The sequence below is a fragment of the Symsagittifera roscoffensis genome, chromosome 7, assembly GCF_963678635.1.
Source record: "Symsagittifera roscoffensis chromosome 7, txSymRosc1.1, whole genome shotgun sequence".
Lineage (NCBI taxonomy): Eukaryota > Metazoa > Xenacoelomorpha > Acoela > Convolutidae > Symsagittifera > Symsagittifera roscoffensis.
The window spans coordinates 27,513,826-27,528,229 of record NC_087068.1 but is presented as its reverse complement, the minus strand read 5'-3'; the positions used below and the strand labels follow the sequence as shown (position 1 = coordinate 27,528,229).

Genomic DNA, 14,404 nt, shown 5'->3' with positions numbered 1-14,404 from the left:
AGTTGCCCGAAACTGGAATACACTTAAGTGTTTTTTAATTTGAGCAAACAATGCCTAGATTTAAGTCAAATTTGGTACTGCGGAAAACTTTCCGCTTATTGAAAAGCAGATCGTGGCCTGATATGAACCATTAACCTTTGTCTTTATTGACAGGTACGTTATCTCTTCACCACATGCGCAAACTAAAGTGTGACTATTGATTTCATATGAAACGGACAAGAAAATTCAACAAAAAAAACGGACAAGAAATCAAGGACTTGAGAGCCATAAATGTTTACTAGAAAATTTCGACGTCGCCGTGGATACAGAAGACTTCTCTCATCTTATTTTTTAAACCCAAAATCTCAGATTTGGGATGATAGTTTTCGAGACAAGTCAAAAAATTTCAAAAAACAGTTTAAAAAAATCAATTATTTGACTTTTCCCCGGACATTAACTTTAAGAAAAAAGTTGGACGGGGTCACCGATGAAGGGTAGCTTCAGACAACCCCTTCTTTTGACTTCTCACAATCCGTCAATTCAATTGAAACCAAAATCAGATTTGAGAGGATAGCTTTTGAGAAAATTTAAAAGTTTGAAAAAACAGTCAAAAATACAAAAGTTTGACTATTACGAGGATCATAACAATTTATTTCAAAAAAATTGAGCATAGCCGCTTATACGGAGTAGCTCGTTACGACTCGTTCTACCCGTTGAATCAAACATATTTGCATAGAGAGTTTTCGAGAAAAGCAAAAAATCCAAAAATAACGGACCAAAAAGTCAAAAATTCCTCCGCAGATTTTTTGAGGGATGTAGAAAATGTTTAAGTAAAAAAACTCTAGAAAATTATGCAGCCTCAGAGAAGAATTGGCGGTCTTTCCATTGCTACCAAAAACCACGAATCCGAAAAAATTTCAATAAGATTTGAAAAAACTATGTAGTAACTACAATGGATTAAAAGTAGTTTAATTGAATTTTGTACTGCTGTAACCACTTGTAAGCAGCAGCAGCAGAACTTGACAGTAACTGAACATTTAGTAACTGCACAACTACAGCAGATATTGACAGTAGCAGCGCTTAAAAGTTGTTTGCGGGAAAACAAGTCTAGTTCCCGATTACAAGAAAACATGCTCTCGCAAGTGAAAAGTTAAATCGACTTTTTTTTGCACTACTTGCTTTTTGTTATTGGAGAACGTGATTGCTTCCATTTAAGCGAAGGATATTGAGCTGAACTCCAAGACGAAAATGAAAGCCACAACTACGTTCACCGACTCTTGAACACATTTGAGCATGATCAAATTCAAGACTTTTTTCGAAAACCACGCAACCTTAACAAGCGTGGCCAATAAGATTTCGATCAAACTCAATTAAATTCAAGATTTTTTGAAAAGAAAACAAGTCAACATAACAGACAAAAAATCACTTCTTCTTGAGCAAAAATCATTTCCCCTTTTAGTACGTCTGTTTCTGCATTTCGTCGGAGTTCTATAAATGATTTGAGGGAGGGTGGCTATAATAGGGTAATTTCATATATAACACAAACAGCATTGTAAATAGCAGAAGGAAATTAAAAGTTTTGAAAATACCGAGAAAAGCTACATCTACCAAAATTTGCATATCTTTGTCTAAAAAAAAGACAAATGAGAAAATGGAGTTATATTCGCAGAGAAACAAAGCAGTATTAAAGCCGAGTTTTTGAGAAAAAATCCGTTGAGCATTAAAGAATTTTTTAAAAGAACACAGAGGCGAAGCTGAGCTTCGCGCCACTAGTGATACAAAGTAAATGACTATGATTAAAATCAAACGGAAAAAAATATACTGAAAAAAACTTCAAAAAATCGTTCTTGTCATTAAAAATTGAAAAACCCAAAACATCCGATAAAAATTACCTGTACCATTGAAAACTATACAAGGAGCTTTCGGAATGATAGAAAAAAAACGGAATATTCAAAAATTCTTTTCAGCGGAATTAAGCCGACAAAATAAGCAGACAAACAATTATCAGCCGAAAATTTCCAGCTTGCAAAAAAACAGGTCTCGATTGGAATCGAATTCCCGGGTTTAGTGGTCTCAAGCCTGGGTATTACAGCAACTTGGAAGAAAGCTGAACCTTCAAAAAAACGGGCTCCGGGAACTAAGCCGACAAAAATTAACAGACGGACTACAGCCAGAAAAAGCACAAAGACTCTTGTTAACAAAAAACAGGTCCAGGTCGGACTCGAACCACAAGCCTTTGTCGTATCAAGCACTTGCGTTTCCGCTACACCAGATGATTGATTGAACTTGAATTTTTAATGATCAAGAGATAACAAAGCCCAGAAACTCTTCGAGACACGCATACAAATTCTTACTAGAAAAAAACCTTCTTTAGTCCCCTTTCCCCCAGAACACACAAAAATGGTCCTGAAATGACGCAAATGAGGCCACTAATTTGAATTAAAAAACGAAACCAATCAAGCCGAAACAAAAGACGAAATTGAGAAAAAATTCACAAAATGAGTTGGTTACAACCAATGAAAAAATCAAATTTCGATTGGACCAGATTTTTTAAATGCTTAAACACAATGAAACGTTTTGCAACCAAAATGAAAAAATTTTACAGCAAAAATAAACCATTTTTAGATGTTGCAACTAACCCGACAAAACATAAGCAGACATGAGGCCGACAATTTTATATGAAACAAAGTTTCCGTTAGAAAAAAAAACAGGTCTGGTCAGATTCGAACTCAGGACCTTTGCCGACCAAGGCGTATTCTCCACGCTAAGTGTGCAGGAGACACTAAGAAACTTGAATTCACTATGAACCAAGGAACCAACTGGAGTCCAGATGAGTCCTGTGAACAAAGTTATTTACGGGGGAAAAGTCCCGATTGCAATACGCTTGCTCATCGGAAGGGGGAAAATTTTGATAACAATTTTTATTGGACTTATACGCAAGAAAAACTTGTTTCGCTCATCTAACGATGCAATATGAGTCCACTTAGCCGATTAAGTATAAGCAAAAAAAAAACTTTTTAAGCCGAGTAAACAAACAAACAAAAACAAATTATACCGAAAAGGTGGTAAAACAAAACCAACAAAAAAACTAATATTAACGAAAACGCTTGCTATCGCGCGAGCCTACTCATAATTGCGTGAACTTAATCATCGCATATGTAACACAGAAGAAAAGCTGCGCTTCGCAAATACTAGCGAGAACACGACAAAATGCGGCTTTATTAAGTGGAATACGAAAAGATAAAAATAAGCCTCGAATTAATAAAACTTTGCTACATGTCTTTGAACCAGCGAATTTAAGTTTAGCGCCTTGCCCTCTCGCCACGAACATTAAAAAACCGGCTAAAACTTAACACAAATAAAGCAGCTACATGTGCTAACGAATTGCCAATGTTATGCAGCATAAGTGGCACCAAATACAAATAGACACAATTTTGCTCGTAATAGTTCGGAATAGAACAAACTGAAGTGAGCCACACTCATTTAGCATGTAAAAATTTAGAAAGCCTTTTGCCACATTATGTATAAATTATGCATTTCAAAAAATTGCGAGATAAATTGGGTTAGAAAGTTCTCATTATTGTTGCTGTTTAAAACAAATAGCTTTTTTCGGTTCATTTGATGAATTTAAAATGTATCAACTCTGTTAGCTTATTTCAATTCGAATTTCCAGGCACAAGCTATCAAAATGTCGTAAAGATGTCCCAAACGTGGCACCAATATTTGCGACTTATGTTAGAAAAAAAGAATAGCTGTAGTAAAACACTAACGCTCACTAAAGTTCGCTAGTGTAATAATTCAGTGCTCATTAGTGAACGGGAAAAAAACGTTTAAAATAAAATTCCGCAGAAAAATCTTGTAACTGAATTTACCTTCAGCTGAACCTTCAAAAAGAAACCGTGCTACGGGAACCTAAATAATCAGACAGACGATAGCCTGAAAAAGCAGAAATTTTCCAGTTTGAAAAGAAAACCGCAAGCTTTTGTCATCGCAAGCAGAAGTCTTACCTCATCTAATATGAAGCAAGATGGGTTTTTCCTTTTCACCACACCTTACATATTTATCAATTTAACGAGGGGCTTAACAAGGTTAAGAGGACCAAGTGTTTTTCATAGCCTAATTAGTCCGCATGCCAATTTTTGAAACAATCCGACAAAGTGAACAAAAAATGCCTAGTAAAACTTGCAGGTGGGAAGGGGAAAAAGCCGCAAGATGAAATATCTGCGAAATCTTCCAAACAAAGTTGTTTACCGGGAAAAAACCTAGCATCCGGCTCCAATACCCTTGTTCATTGCCAGGGTAAAAACTAAATAAGAAAGGACTCACTCACCCGAGATAGGTGGCTTCGTCATACCACTTGCAGCAGCCTCCGTGGTCGGTCAGATTCACATTGTTACACTGCTTCCCTCTCGATGGACACTGATGGTACCACACCTGAAACAAACAAAATTATTGTTTAGTTCAATGTTGTCGTAAAGTGCGCAGATGATTGAGCTATTTTCCAACCCCTCGCCCTCCCCCACGCACATTTCAATTTTCATGAACTAATTTACGCTGTCTTGTTTAAAATGAAAACTTGCATGGCGAACTAAATAACATTATGTAGAAATTTGTTCGTCACGCCTTGGATCGTAATATTACGCATTTCGCCCTGATGTAGTAAATTTTCAATGAAATTTGCACGTCGGGTGAATGTTGAAAAGTTCCGCCGATTGTCTTTCGTATCCCAATTCTGATAGATTTGAGAAACAAATTAGTGAAAATGCCCTATACAGATTCAAAGTTTTGCGACAATTACTTGAGCAAATGAATATACACTCCAGGTCTGCGAGGAGCAATTGGAGGCATCGAGGTCAACAATTACTCCACTGATTCCATATTAGCTCCCCGCTCCTGTCAAGTAAGGATAACAGCATGAAATGTTGCAAAATCAAATAAATCCGAAGAAATCCCCGTTAACTATCATTTATAAACTCATTATTTACTAGCAATCCCACTTAAAAATGAAACTTACTGTTTTACTTAATTTTTGAAGTCAGCTAATGAAGCAATGAACACTTGAACATACCAAGTTATTTGAACAGCTTGTTACCATGGCTCACAAAAAGCTAAGCGTTTTCAAGCTAACTATCAAGCCAAGAAAAATAGAAAATTTTCAAGGCGTTTAATAGCTTGAAATCCTTTGCATTGAAACACATTTCTGACACCAGGCATTCAAGCGATGAAACTTCAAATTGCAATATGACTTGAAGCCTTAGATCAGATTGCTTTAATTTGAAAATTACTGAAGCAGGATTACAAGTTGATTACTGGCCTGAATAAATATGCAAAAAAAATGTAGTCGAAAAAATTGATTTGATTTTCTACAGCAAGCTATCAAACCGTAAAACTTTGAAAGATTTAAAGCTGCTTCGATAGCTAACATTGGTTGTTATTTTGATTGTCTCAATAAATTCCCAAAAAAATTTCACTTACTGGAAACTTGGACAATTCAATTCGTGTTGATAGCTCTCATTGGTTGGCAAAAGAGTAAGATTTTTGTAAGAGAACACTTCAAGCGAAGAATCTTTAAATCAATTCAATTTTTCTGACGGATTAAATTGATTTGTTAAAAGTTAAAAGCAAGCTATCCTGCTATGAAACTGAAGCATTTTGTTTCCATGGATTTAACTATCGGAGACACCAGTTGTGGAATTTTGAAAAATGTCACTTTCATTTGATAGCTTGAATTGGTGAGCGGTAAGTCATAAAATCAAGTTTTTCCGGAAAAAAATCTGACCAACTTCAAATTCTTTCATTGCTTGAAATGATTTGCAAAACTGCGGCTTTTTGTTGCAAGCTAATCAAGAAATTATCGAACAGCTTCTTTATGATAGCAACATTATGATAATAAATTTTAGGAGATTGACCTACCTTCTCCTTGAATTTAGACACTAGAGCGATAGCCAGTCCCATCCTCTCGGCCCTGCCCACTCGGCCTATTCTGTGCACATAGGTCTGCTTCTCCTCACTCGGAGGCATAGTCACGCTTATCATATACGGTAGACCCCCAATGTCCAGACCACGCGCTGCCACATCTGAAAATCATTAGGCAATTCATAAAAGAATCATTAACAAAAAATCCAAGCGCAGCTTAACTTCACTTGCGAGACAAACGTGGAACAGAAAACAGAAAAATCAGCTGTTGAAACAAAAACATAGCCAGCAGATAGTTGGAAAAGAGTCAATGAACGCAAAACAAAAAAAAACACTGAAAAAACTAATATTCGAAATTCCAAAAAAAAACAGATGACCCTAAAGCTCATTTTACAACAGTTTATTTCTACAACATTTCTGACCATCATTTAAAAAAATAAACCAGTTTAAGAAATCTGAAAATTAAATTCAATTTTCGAAACTAGAAGTCTCGTGACCTTTACAATTTGACTGTTCGATAGTGGAGCTTGCCTTCCTTTTACACAAAGGCAAAGCTTTGCTTGGCAAACACTAGCGAGAACACGACAAAAAGCAGCTCTATAAAATGTAATAAAAAAGAAATTAATCCCGAATTAGAAATAGGCTACGTCTGATATTCGAACCTGTGAGCTATAGACTAACCGCTCTGACTTTGATACTATATGAGGCGAGGTGTCAAATAATACAAGTGATTTTGTTAAATTAGTTTTTATCCTGAAAAAGTCTATATCCGATTTCATAACGCTTGATAATCGCAAGTGTATAAGTATAATCTCGAACTAAAATATATGCCTACCTGTGCATACCAAAAACTTGATCTCTTTCGTTTTGAATTTTTCCAAGTTAATAGCACGGTCGTTCCGTTTGTCCCCGTGGAGACAAGCACATGAAAAGGGATTGTTCTTGTTGCGTCCTCCCCCTTGCGACCAAAGAAATCTCTCCATGTTGTCGCAGTCTAACCGCGTTCTGCAGAAAATAATGGCCTGAAGCAAAAAAAAAACTTGATAAATTTCAACGCGTTCTTTTTTCGCGTCTCAACCAGGTCAAAGTTCATGTTCCCCAATTAAAGACAGATTAAATTTTCGCGAAGAATTCCATCGCGCTACATGGTTTAACAAACATTAGTTGCATAAGGCACTTCAAAAAACACTGATAGTAGTTTGAAAGACTAGCTTAAAAATATCAAAAAATATCTTGGCAACAATATCCTATAGCAAAATCCTCGACAAAAAAGTCGGTCTCTTTTTGGCTATGTGGACTCAAAAACCAGTTAGTTCATGGCACGTTTACAGCATCAATAAAGCCTTAGTGCATCTTTTTACAGACACTAGAAGTATGTTAAACTGATGAATTTCACAATTTTATCCACAAACCTGATCCATATTGTGCTTTTTAATCGCATTCAGTACATAAATGCCCTTGAGCAACTTGACCGCCTCCGAGAGAGCTTCTGGCGAGTGGGTTCCCGCTCTCACGCCCTCCACTCTATGGACACCATCGGTGGTAATGAGGGCAGACGATGACTGCCACTGCAGATCTTTAGTAGGGTCAACCACACACGCTACATTGTGCACTGTATCCGGCACTGAGTCTTGGCCTTTGAGATCCACCTGCATCGACCAGAAACATCATACGTTAGTTGTGAATCACGCGATAAAATCGCAAATATTGAAAATTGATTATCTATGGGAAATTAATTATGAGCATTATATACACCTTGACATATGAGCAAACTAATAAATATTCTTCTATGTACCGTGACTGTATAGGACTCCTGATTTAAATGAGCTTTGGCCAGTATAAAAAAATTTGAATCCGATTTTGATCGTTTGGTTGAAATTCAGTCTGAGTAGATAAATCAAGTTGGTTCATACCCATACAGGAAAATGCATGATTTTATCCGCCAGTTGTTTGACCTCTCTAGAGTGCAAAGTGGCACTGCATATAACCACTTGCAGCCGTTTATTGTCGGCGGTGAGTTGTGGGATCTTTTTCCAGATGGTGTGAATGAGGTCACCATGTGACTGTTGAAGAAGACCGTCTGCTTCGTCCAGGATGAAGAAGCGAACATCGCGGACGTCCAATTTCTCATTACTGATGAGGTCCTAAAGTCAAAATGTTTTATTCAAAAGAAACGCTCAATTGGAAATTATAACAGCTCAAATTCAACGCTCCCCTAAAACTAACTTGACCCTAAAAATTTTATGACACAATAATTAATCGAATAGACCATTTTCCCAAACTTTGATGGAAATAAGAGCTAATACTGACCCCAAGACGTCCTGGTGTTCCAGTCACAATGTCGATTCCAGCGTCAAGTGCTTCCATCTGGTCTCTGACATTTGTCCCGCCGACACAGCAGAGAGATTTGATAGGTGGATCTTTGCAGAACTAAACCACAAATTCAACTGATTCTCATAAAATTTATCTAAAAAAAGAAGTATCACTCACTTTGCAAGACTCACTCTAGAAAAACGTTTGATTTACCTGTTTAAGGGTATTTATGCAATTGTGAGTTTGCTCAGCTAACTCTTTCGAAGGCTCCAAAATCAGTGCTTGAGGACAGTTTTGTCGTTTAGTGTTTTGTGAAGCCGACTTCACTGGTGCAGCTAAAGATTTAATAAGATACTTTGGATCTGCTCCAACAAACCCATGGAAATCTTTTCCAGGAGGATATTTGAAGGGTTCACCTCCAAAATTAAATTTCAGCTCTGCATTTTTCAGAGTACATGCTGGAAATATTGTAGTGTTATGTAACATTGCCGTGGCAATAGTAAATGCTTTTCCGAACATATTTCCATTTTTCGAGTAACTAATAACGCCAGCATCCAAGTCTAAAAAACATCCAAGCGTATCACTGAGCCCAAATGGCTCTCCGTAATCATCAAACTGACGCCGATGCGATTTCTTTCCAGTTCCTCCAAAACCGAATCCTTGGTCGTCGCAGCCCAGGTCAAATGTTGCCCGACTGGTCGAAAACCCTACACGACACAGGCCTTCATCGGTTACTGTCACTTCGTAATACCATTTGCCGTGATTGGCTACGCCGTAAGTAGCTCTGGCCCCTTGCCACACCTTCTGTTCACGCGACTGACACAGAAGTCCATCGGGGCTTATTGCGAACTGTGGCGATCGATCCCATACATTCATTGCCATTTTTACTGGAGCGCCTACAAAAACTAAGAACTATTTTAACGTAAACTATTTCCCCCTTATGATACCTAGCAACGAAAATCGACCCAATAAAAAAGTAAATCAACGGTTAAGTATATGCAAAATTTGTACCTAAATACAAATTTTCCACTTTCGCAGAGGTGGGAATAGATAAATAGATAAAAATATAGGCAAGGGTACACCAGTTGCTGATAATTTTATTGCCTGTGAGACTTTCAAACCATCAATGAAAGACGTCAAGATTTTAAGAGCTGAAACTCGTCCAAATCCAAAAGCTTGAAAAAAAAACATTTGAAGCAATGTATACCCGCAGAGCTCCGAAGGACAAAAGTGAGTTTCGCCTCTACGTCACGTCTTTTAAGACATATTTTCGTCGCAGGAACTTAAGCGACTTCGCACCACTTGCCATACAACACAAGCAGCATAGCAAGCAAGCACTCAGAAAAAGTGACAAAAACCGAATAGTTTTTTTTCAAGTAGAAAAAGACTACTATAATTTGAGGAAAACATGCCAGCTAAGGCAACTGCCAGTTCTGACTAGCGTAAGAACATAACTTACGCATCAGAAAAAACGTGAGCAGATGTCACTTTGCAGATGCCACTTCGGGCAGATGTCACTTCGGGCTTATTTTCTAGAAACCACTTACCAAGCTCCTTAACATTACCGGAGAAGGCAAAGTTAAGATCTTTTTTATAGCAGAACTTATCCCTCTTGTAAAAATAGATTGAGAGTTGTAACCAAAGGCAATCGACATTAAGCATAGGAGGCAAGTATTTCTCAGAACGACAAATTTTTTTCTCAGGGTTATCAGGTAAGATGTGTTTTCAAACTATGAGCTGAAATTGCTGCACACTAATTTGAAAACTTGGTAGAACGTCAGGACAAACCGAGGCGCTCAGTTATATTTGCATAGGATTTCACCAACGCTCTTAATTCGCTTACAAGAATCTTATTTCCTTTAGAAACGTGAATGAGCGTTACGACAACACGAAGAGCTGTTTTTTTCTAAAATAAGATTTTAGTAATGCATTTAATTCGCCTACACGAGAAATTATACTGAATCACGTTTTTTCGAACCACCCAAATTGGGAACAAAAATACCCATTGCGCTTACAGTATACCAAATTTCGTTTTATACAAAAACCCATCATTATGTCAGAGGATGGAAAACAGTAAAGTGACCCCGAGGCTCTGCCCTTGCTGGTTGGAACAAAGCAGACGTTAGTTTAAAAAAAGCTTGGAACCAATATTAACGTCTGGTATTTGAATGAAAGAAATCTATCCGACAACAACAAGATAGTGCTCAAAGACCTTAAAAATCAATCATGGCTTGGGCCTAAACAATAGCTGTGTTTTGTAGGGCCGAACAAAGGGCCTGTAATCATAGGTCAGTGTCATAATGTTTGACCGAAAACAAAATGAAACCAAAGGATGAATTTGTTAGCATAGGCTACCTAGGCAAATTTTGTCAAAAAGAATTGTTCAATGAAACGATAGCTGAGCTAGAGAAAATTGATACACTGGTTGCACATTATGATCTTTACCTTCTAAAAAATGTTTCAGCATGTCGAAACTCTAATACTGTCCTTGTTTTTTCTAGTAAAAATGAAGATTAGATCAATTTTTTCTGTAGTCATACCACCACTCAAAAGTGGCTTGTGTGTTTCCTCCGCTCGCCTATTAGTCTCATTTACTTTTATGGCCTCTTAGTCTCATTTACTTTAACGGCGTTAAGAGCAATAACTGCCTTAAGCGAAACTTTCGATTCCGACCATGAGGATGGAACAAAAAATTATGCATGAAAACTTGGATTTGATTCAGCACAAGGTGGAGTAGCTTCGGAAAACGGTGTCCAAACAAATGGATGAAGCGGGTTTTTCATAGCAACATTTCTCATAAGATGCTGAAAATATTCAATATTTATTAGGAAAAGTTTATATGCCATCTAGAATCCCAATGTTTATATGCCATCCCGTCTAAAAAGAATCAAAATTGAAATTGACAAATCAGAAGCTTAGAATCCCTATTAGACTCCACCTAATTTCAGAAATTTGTTAACATAGATTCTGTTGCAGAAAAGATGTGACCAGAGATGGATGGCATTGCTTATCTTGTTTGAATAGCGCAGCAAGAAGTTTCTGTATGCATTCAATTTTGAAGCAAATTTCCGCCTCCACTCAATTCCTTTTGTTTTAAGGCCATGACAACTGCGAAGACATCAGAAGCAACCAGACAGATGGTTGGCAGCTTCGATGGCATAAAAGGGTAGTTGACTCCCTAGCCTCTAGTAGCATAAGCAGAGGTTTGTAACCCCCGAATGGTGGTAGCCGCGAAAGATTGTTGAAGTGACACAGAGGCCAAGCTGGTTTTTGCACCACTAAAAGCCTTAAATGAAAAGATAGGGTGTCTCAAACAAAAAAAAAGAAAAAAAAAATCGTAGGCTCAAAACATGAAAATGTTTTATTGCAATTGCTATAAAAATCATTTACCTAAAAAATAGGCAAGATTGGGGCAACAAACACCATTTCTTTCTTTTTCATAACCAACGGATGAATTTGCTACCTGAATTTGCTACCTAACTACGATATAAAAGAAACTGAAAAAAGAACGCTTAACTTTCAATGAATTCTACAGAAAAGAACCTGAAAAAAAATCGGAAAACTATGGAGATTATTTCAAAACAGATCTTCATCAAACATATCAAAAATGAACTTAGTACACAACGATAACAAAAATAACAAAAATTCCTGCAAATTAAATAAACAAAACATGAAAAATCATTTTTTTTCTCAAAAATTTCGGCCGAACTAACCACTCTTGAATCGCGTACGTCAATTGACATATATCTTCGTAGACAAAACAGTCAAAAAATCGATTTTACAAAAGAAACTTTTTTTGAAATTCATGATTATTTTCGAAAAATTTTGACATATGAAAAGAATACGCTATGCCATAAAGTTGATTGATCTGAAATTAAACTATTGAATTCTGTTCAAAAACCAGCAAACCATTAACTATATTTATCTTATTGAAAATGAAAACAGAATCAAAAATCAGCCGAAATTACAAACAAAACAAACGGTACGTAGGCCGTCTAAAATTAGGACGAAATCATAAAGCCGACAAAAGATCAATTTATATTTGAAAATTTGGAGCAAGCTAGAAAATCATTAACTATACTTTTCTTAATGAAGATTTTTTAAAAAATCAAAAATATTCTAAAGAATTGCAGAAAAAAAACACTAGGCAAGCCAGCCGACAAGAATATGGACGAAATCAGAAACCCGACAAAAAATCAATTTATATATGAAAATCAGATGCGAGCAAGAAGTGATACGATAATTTATAATACTGTTGAAACTTAGATCAGTGAGCCGATAAAGTAAAGCCAAAAAAATGGAAAAAAAAATTTTAAACAAAACTATACGAAGCCAAGGTTAGTAAATAACCCAAGAAGTAATTCAAAAAGCTTTAAAGCCAGTACAACATGAATTACATACAGTAAAAAAAATATATATACAATTATACGATGTGGCAACTAAGCCGGCAAAACATAAACCGACAAACAAGGAGCCGAAATTTTTCTTTTGAAACGGAATCTTTTCCGCTTGAAAAAAAAAAACAGGTCCTGTCAGATTCGACCTAAATACCTTTGCTGAACCAGGCCAAACTGTTACCTCCATAGCAAGTATGTTGGAGGAGCAAACAAAATTGAATTCATTATGAACCAAATCGAAATAAACCTTTTCTAATTTGGACAATTCTGTGAACAAAGTTTTTACGGGAAAAAAGTCTAGTACACGAAGGCAATACCATTCCTGATCGCAAGGGTAATAAACACAGAGACTTAAGAAAGGATGGTTTTTTTTAAAAATAACTAGCTTTTGAATTTGAGGGTGCCGCCGAGCCTAGCACTGAAATTTTTCTGTATAAGCAATCAGTTAGAACTTAGGGTTAGCAAATGTACAGAGAAACCAGGACCTGGACATTTTCTTGAACAGAATCTCCTCGCAATACATCCTGCGAATGCTGCCTGTGAACTCAGCGCTAATAGCGATTAAACCACAACGAAGAAACTTTTAATAAATAGACCCCAGGGAAAGTAAACAACGGTAACGTAGCAATATGAAGACAAACGCGTACTCATACACGTCAGTAAGTAGACATATACTATATTATCCAATCACATCGAGATAGGGGCAATCTAAGGAAATTGATAATTATCAATAATTTCTTGATTTCTCGTCTCGATTCTGATTGGTTAATATAGCATTTGTCAACTTACTGAAGAGTATAAATACGCGGTTGTCTATTTAGAGACGGCACTAACAAGGCAAACTATTTTAAGTATGTGATAGAGCTGTAGCCTCATCGGGTCAACTTTTTTTTGAGTTTCTTTCTACTCCGGTTTAATCTGTGCAGGTGGTTGACTTGATTTCCTACCATCTTGACGCTTTTTACTTTCCTTCACGCGATACTTTGATTTACACTTCGCTAATTTATCAAGGGTTATTAACTGGTTGAATGATGCAGGAATAAAGCAGTTACTTCGGTTGCCATGATAGTTTCCGACCTTTTGATTTATGAAGAAAAAAAGTCACTTAGGCGTATATTTGAACAATTGATTCAATCAATAATACAAAAACTTCAAGTGTACCAAAATTTTACAGAGGCAAAGCTGCGCAACGTCAACATTAGCGAGAAGAATACAAAAAAGCAGCTTTAAAAAGTAAAATAAGAAAACTTCAAGGGTGCCACCGTATTGTTCTTTTTCTCAGTTCAAGATTAGCTGGCGAGAAAAATTTATCCTTACTCTTTTTATTCTTCTCCTTTATGTTACTTTTATGTTAACTTTGTCATTAAATTGAATTTTCTAGACTTCGAATGATGTCTTCGGACGAAAACGTTTATTTGAAGAAATATTGATACACTTTTTTACCAACGAAATACAAAAAAGTAGAAATAAGCCTCGAAGTAGTAAAACTTTGCTATGTATTGGCTTGGAACCTGTAACGTCGAAAATTGGATTCTCACACCCTGCCCTGTTGGTCACCAACGCTTCACAATCGGCAAAAATAGTCACATATAAATCAGCTACATATGCTGATAAATTGCCAATGCCATGCAGCAAAAGTGGCACCAAATACAAACAGACACAACTTTGCGAGTAATAATTTGGAATATAACAAACTGAAGGCACCCATACTAACTTTGCAAGTATTAAATTTGAAAGTGTCAAACTGCATTATGAATAAAATATGCATTTCAAAATTTGCGAGATATGTTGAGCTAAAA

General features: G+C 36.5%; 2 protein-coding genes across 3 annotated transcripts in view; both read right to left on the bottom strand.

Annotated features, from left to right (window-relative positions):
* Window positions 1–14,404, bottom strand: part of LOC134851719 (uncharacterized) — a 133,102-nt gene that overhangs the window by 17,969 nt on the left and 100,729 nt on the right. The window contains exon 1 of one of the 2 annotated variants that reach the window (XM_063867936.1): window positions 8,550–8,559. The exons of the other annotated variant lie outside the window; for it this stretch is intronic. The gene's annotated coding sequence lies outside the window, so the exon portion shown is untranslated. Of the gene's footprint in view, window positions 1–8,549; window positions 8,560–14,404 lie in introns of those variants that run through there. 2 annotated transcript variants of the gene reach the window in all.
* Window positions 1–14,404, bottom strand: part of LOC134851718 (ATP-dependent RNA helicase DDX1-like) — a 39,578-nt gene that overhangs the window by 8,163 nt on the left and 17,011 nt on the right. The window contains exons 3-9 of the mRNA XM_063867934.1: window positions 8,422–9,104; window positions 8,206–8,325; window positions 7,809–8,039; window positions 7,308–7,544; window positions 6,731–6,917; window positions 5,893–6,056; window positions 4,310–4,413 (exon numbers count right to left, since the gene is read on the bottom strand). Coding sequence (XP_063724004.1) covers window positions 4,310–4,413; window positions 5,893–6,056; window positions 6,731–6,917; window positions 7,308–7,544; window positions 7,809–8,039; window positions 8,206–8,325; window positions 8,422–9,104 — 1,726 coding nt within the window. The remainder of the gene's footprint in view (window positions 1–4,309; window positions 4,414–5,892; window positions 6,057–6,730; window positions 6,918–7,307; window positions 7,545–7,808; window positions 8,040–8,205; window positions 8,326–8,421; window positions 9,105–14,404) is intronic.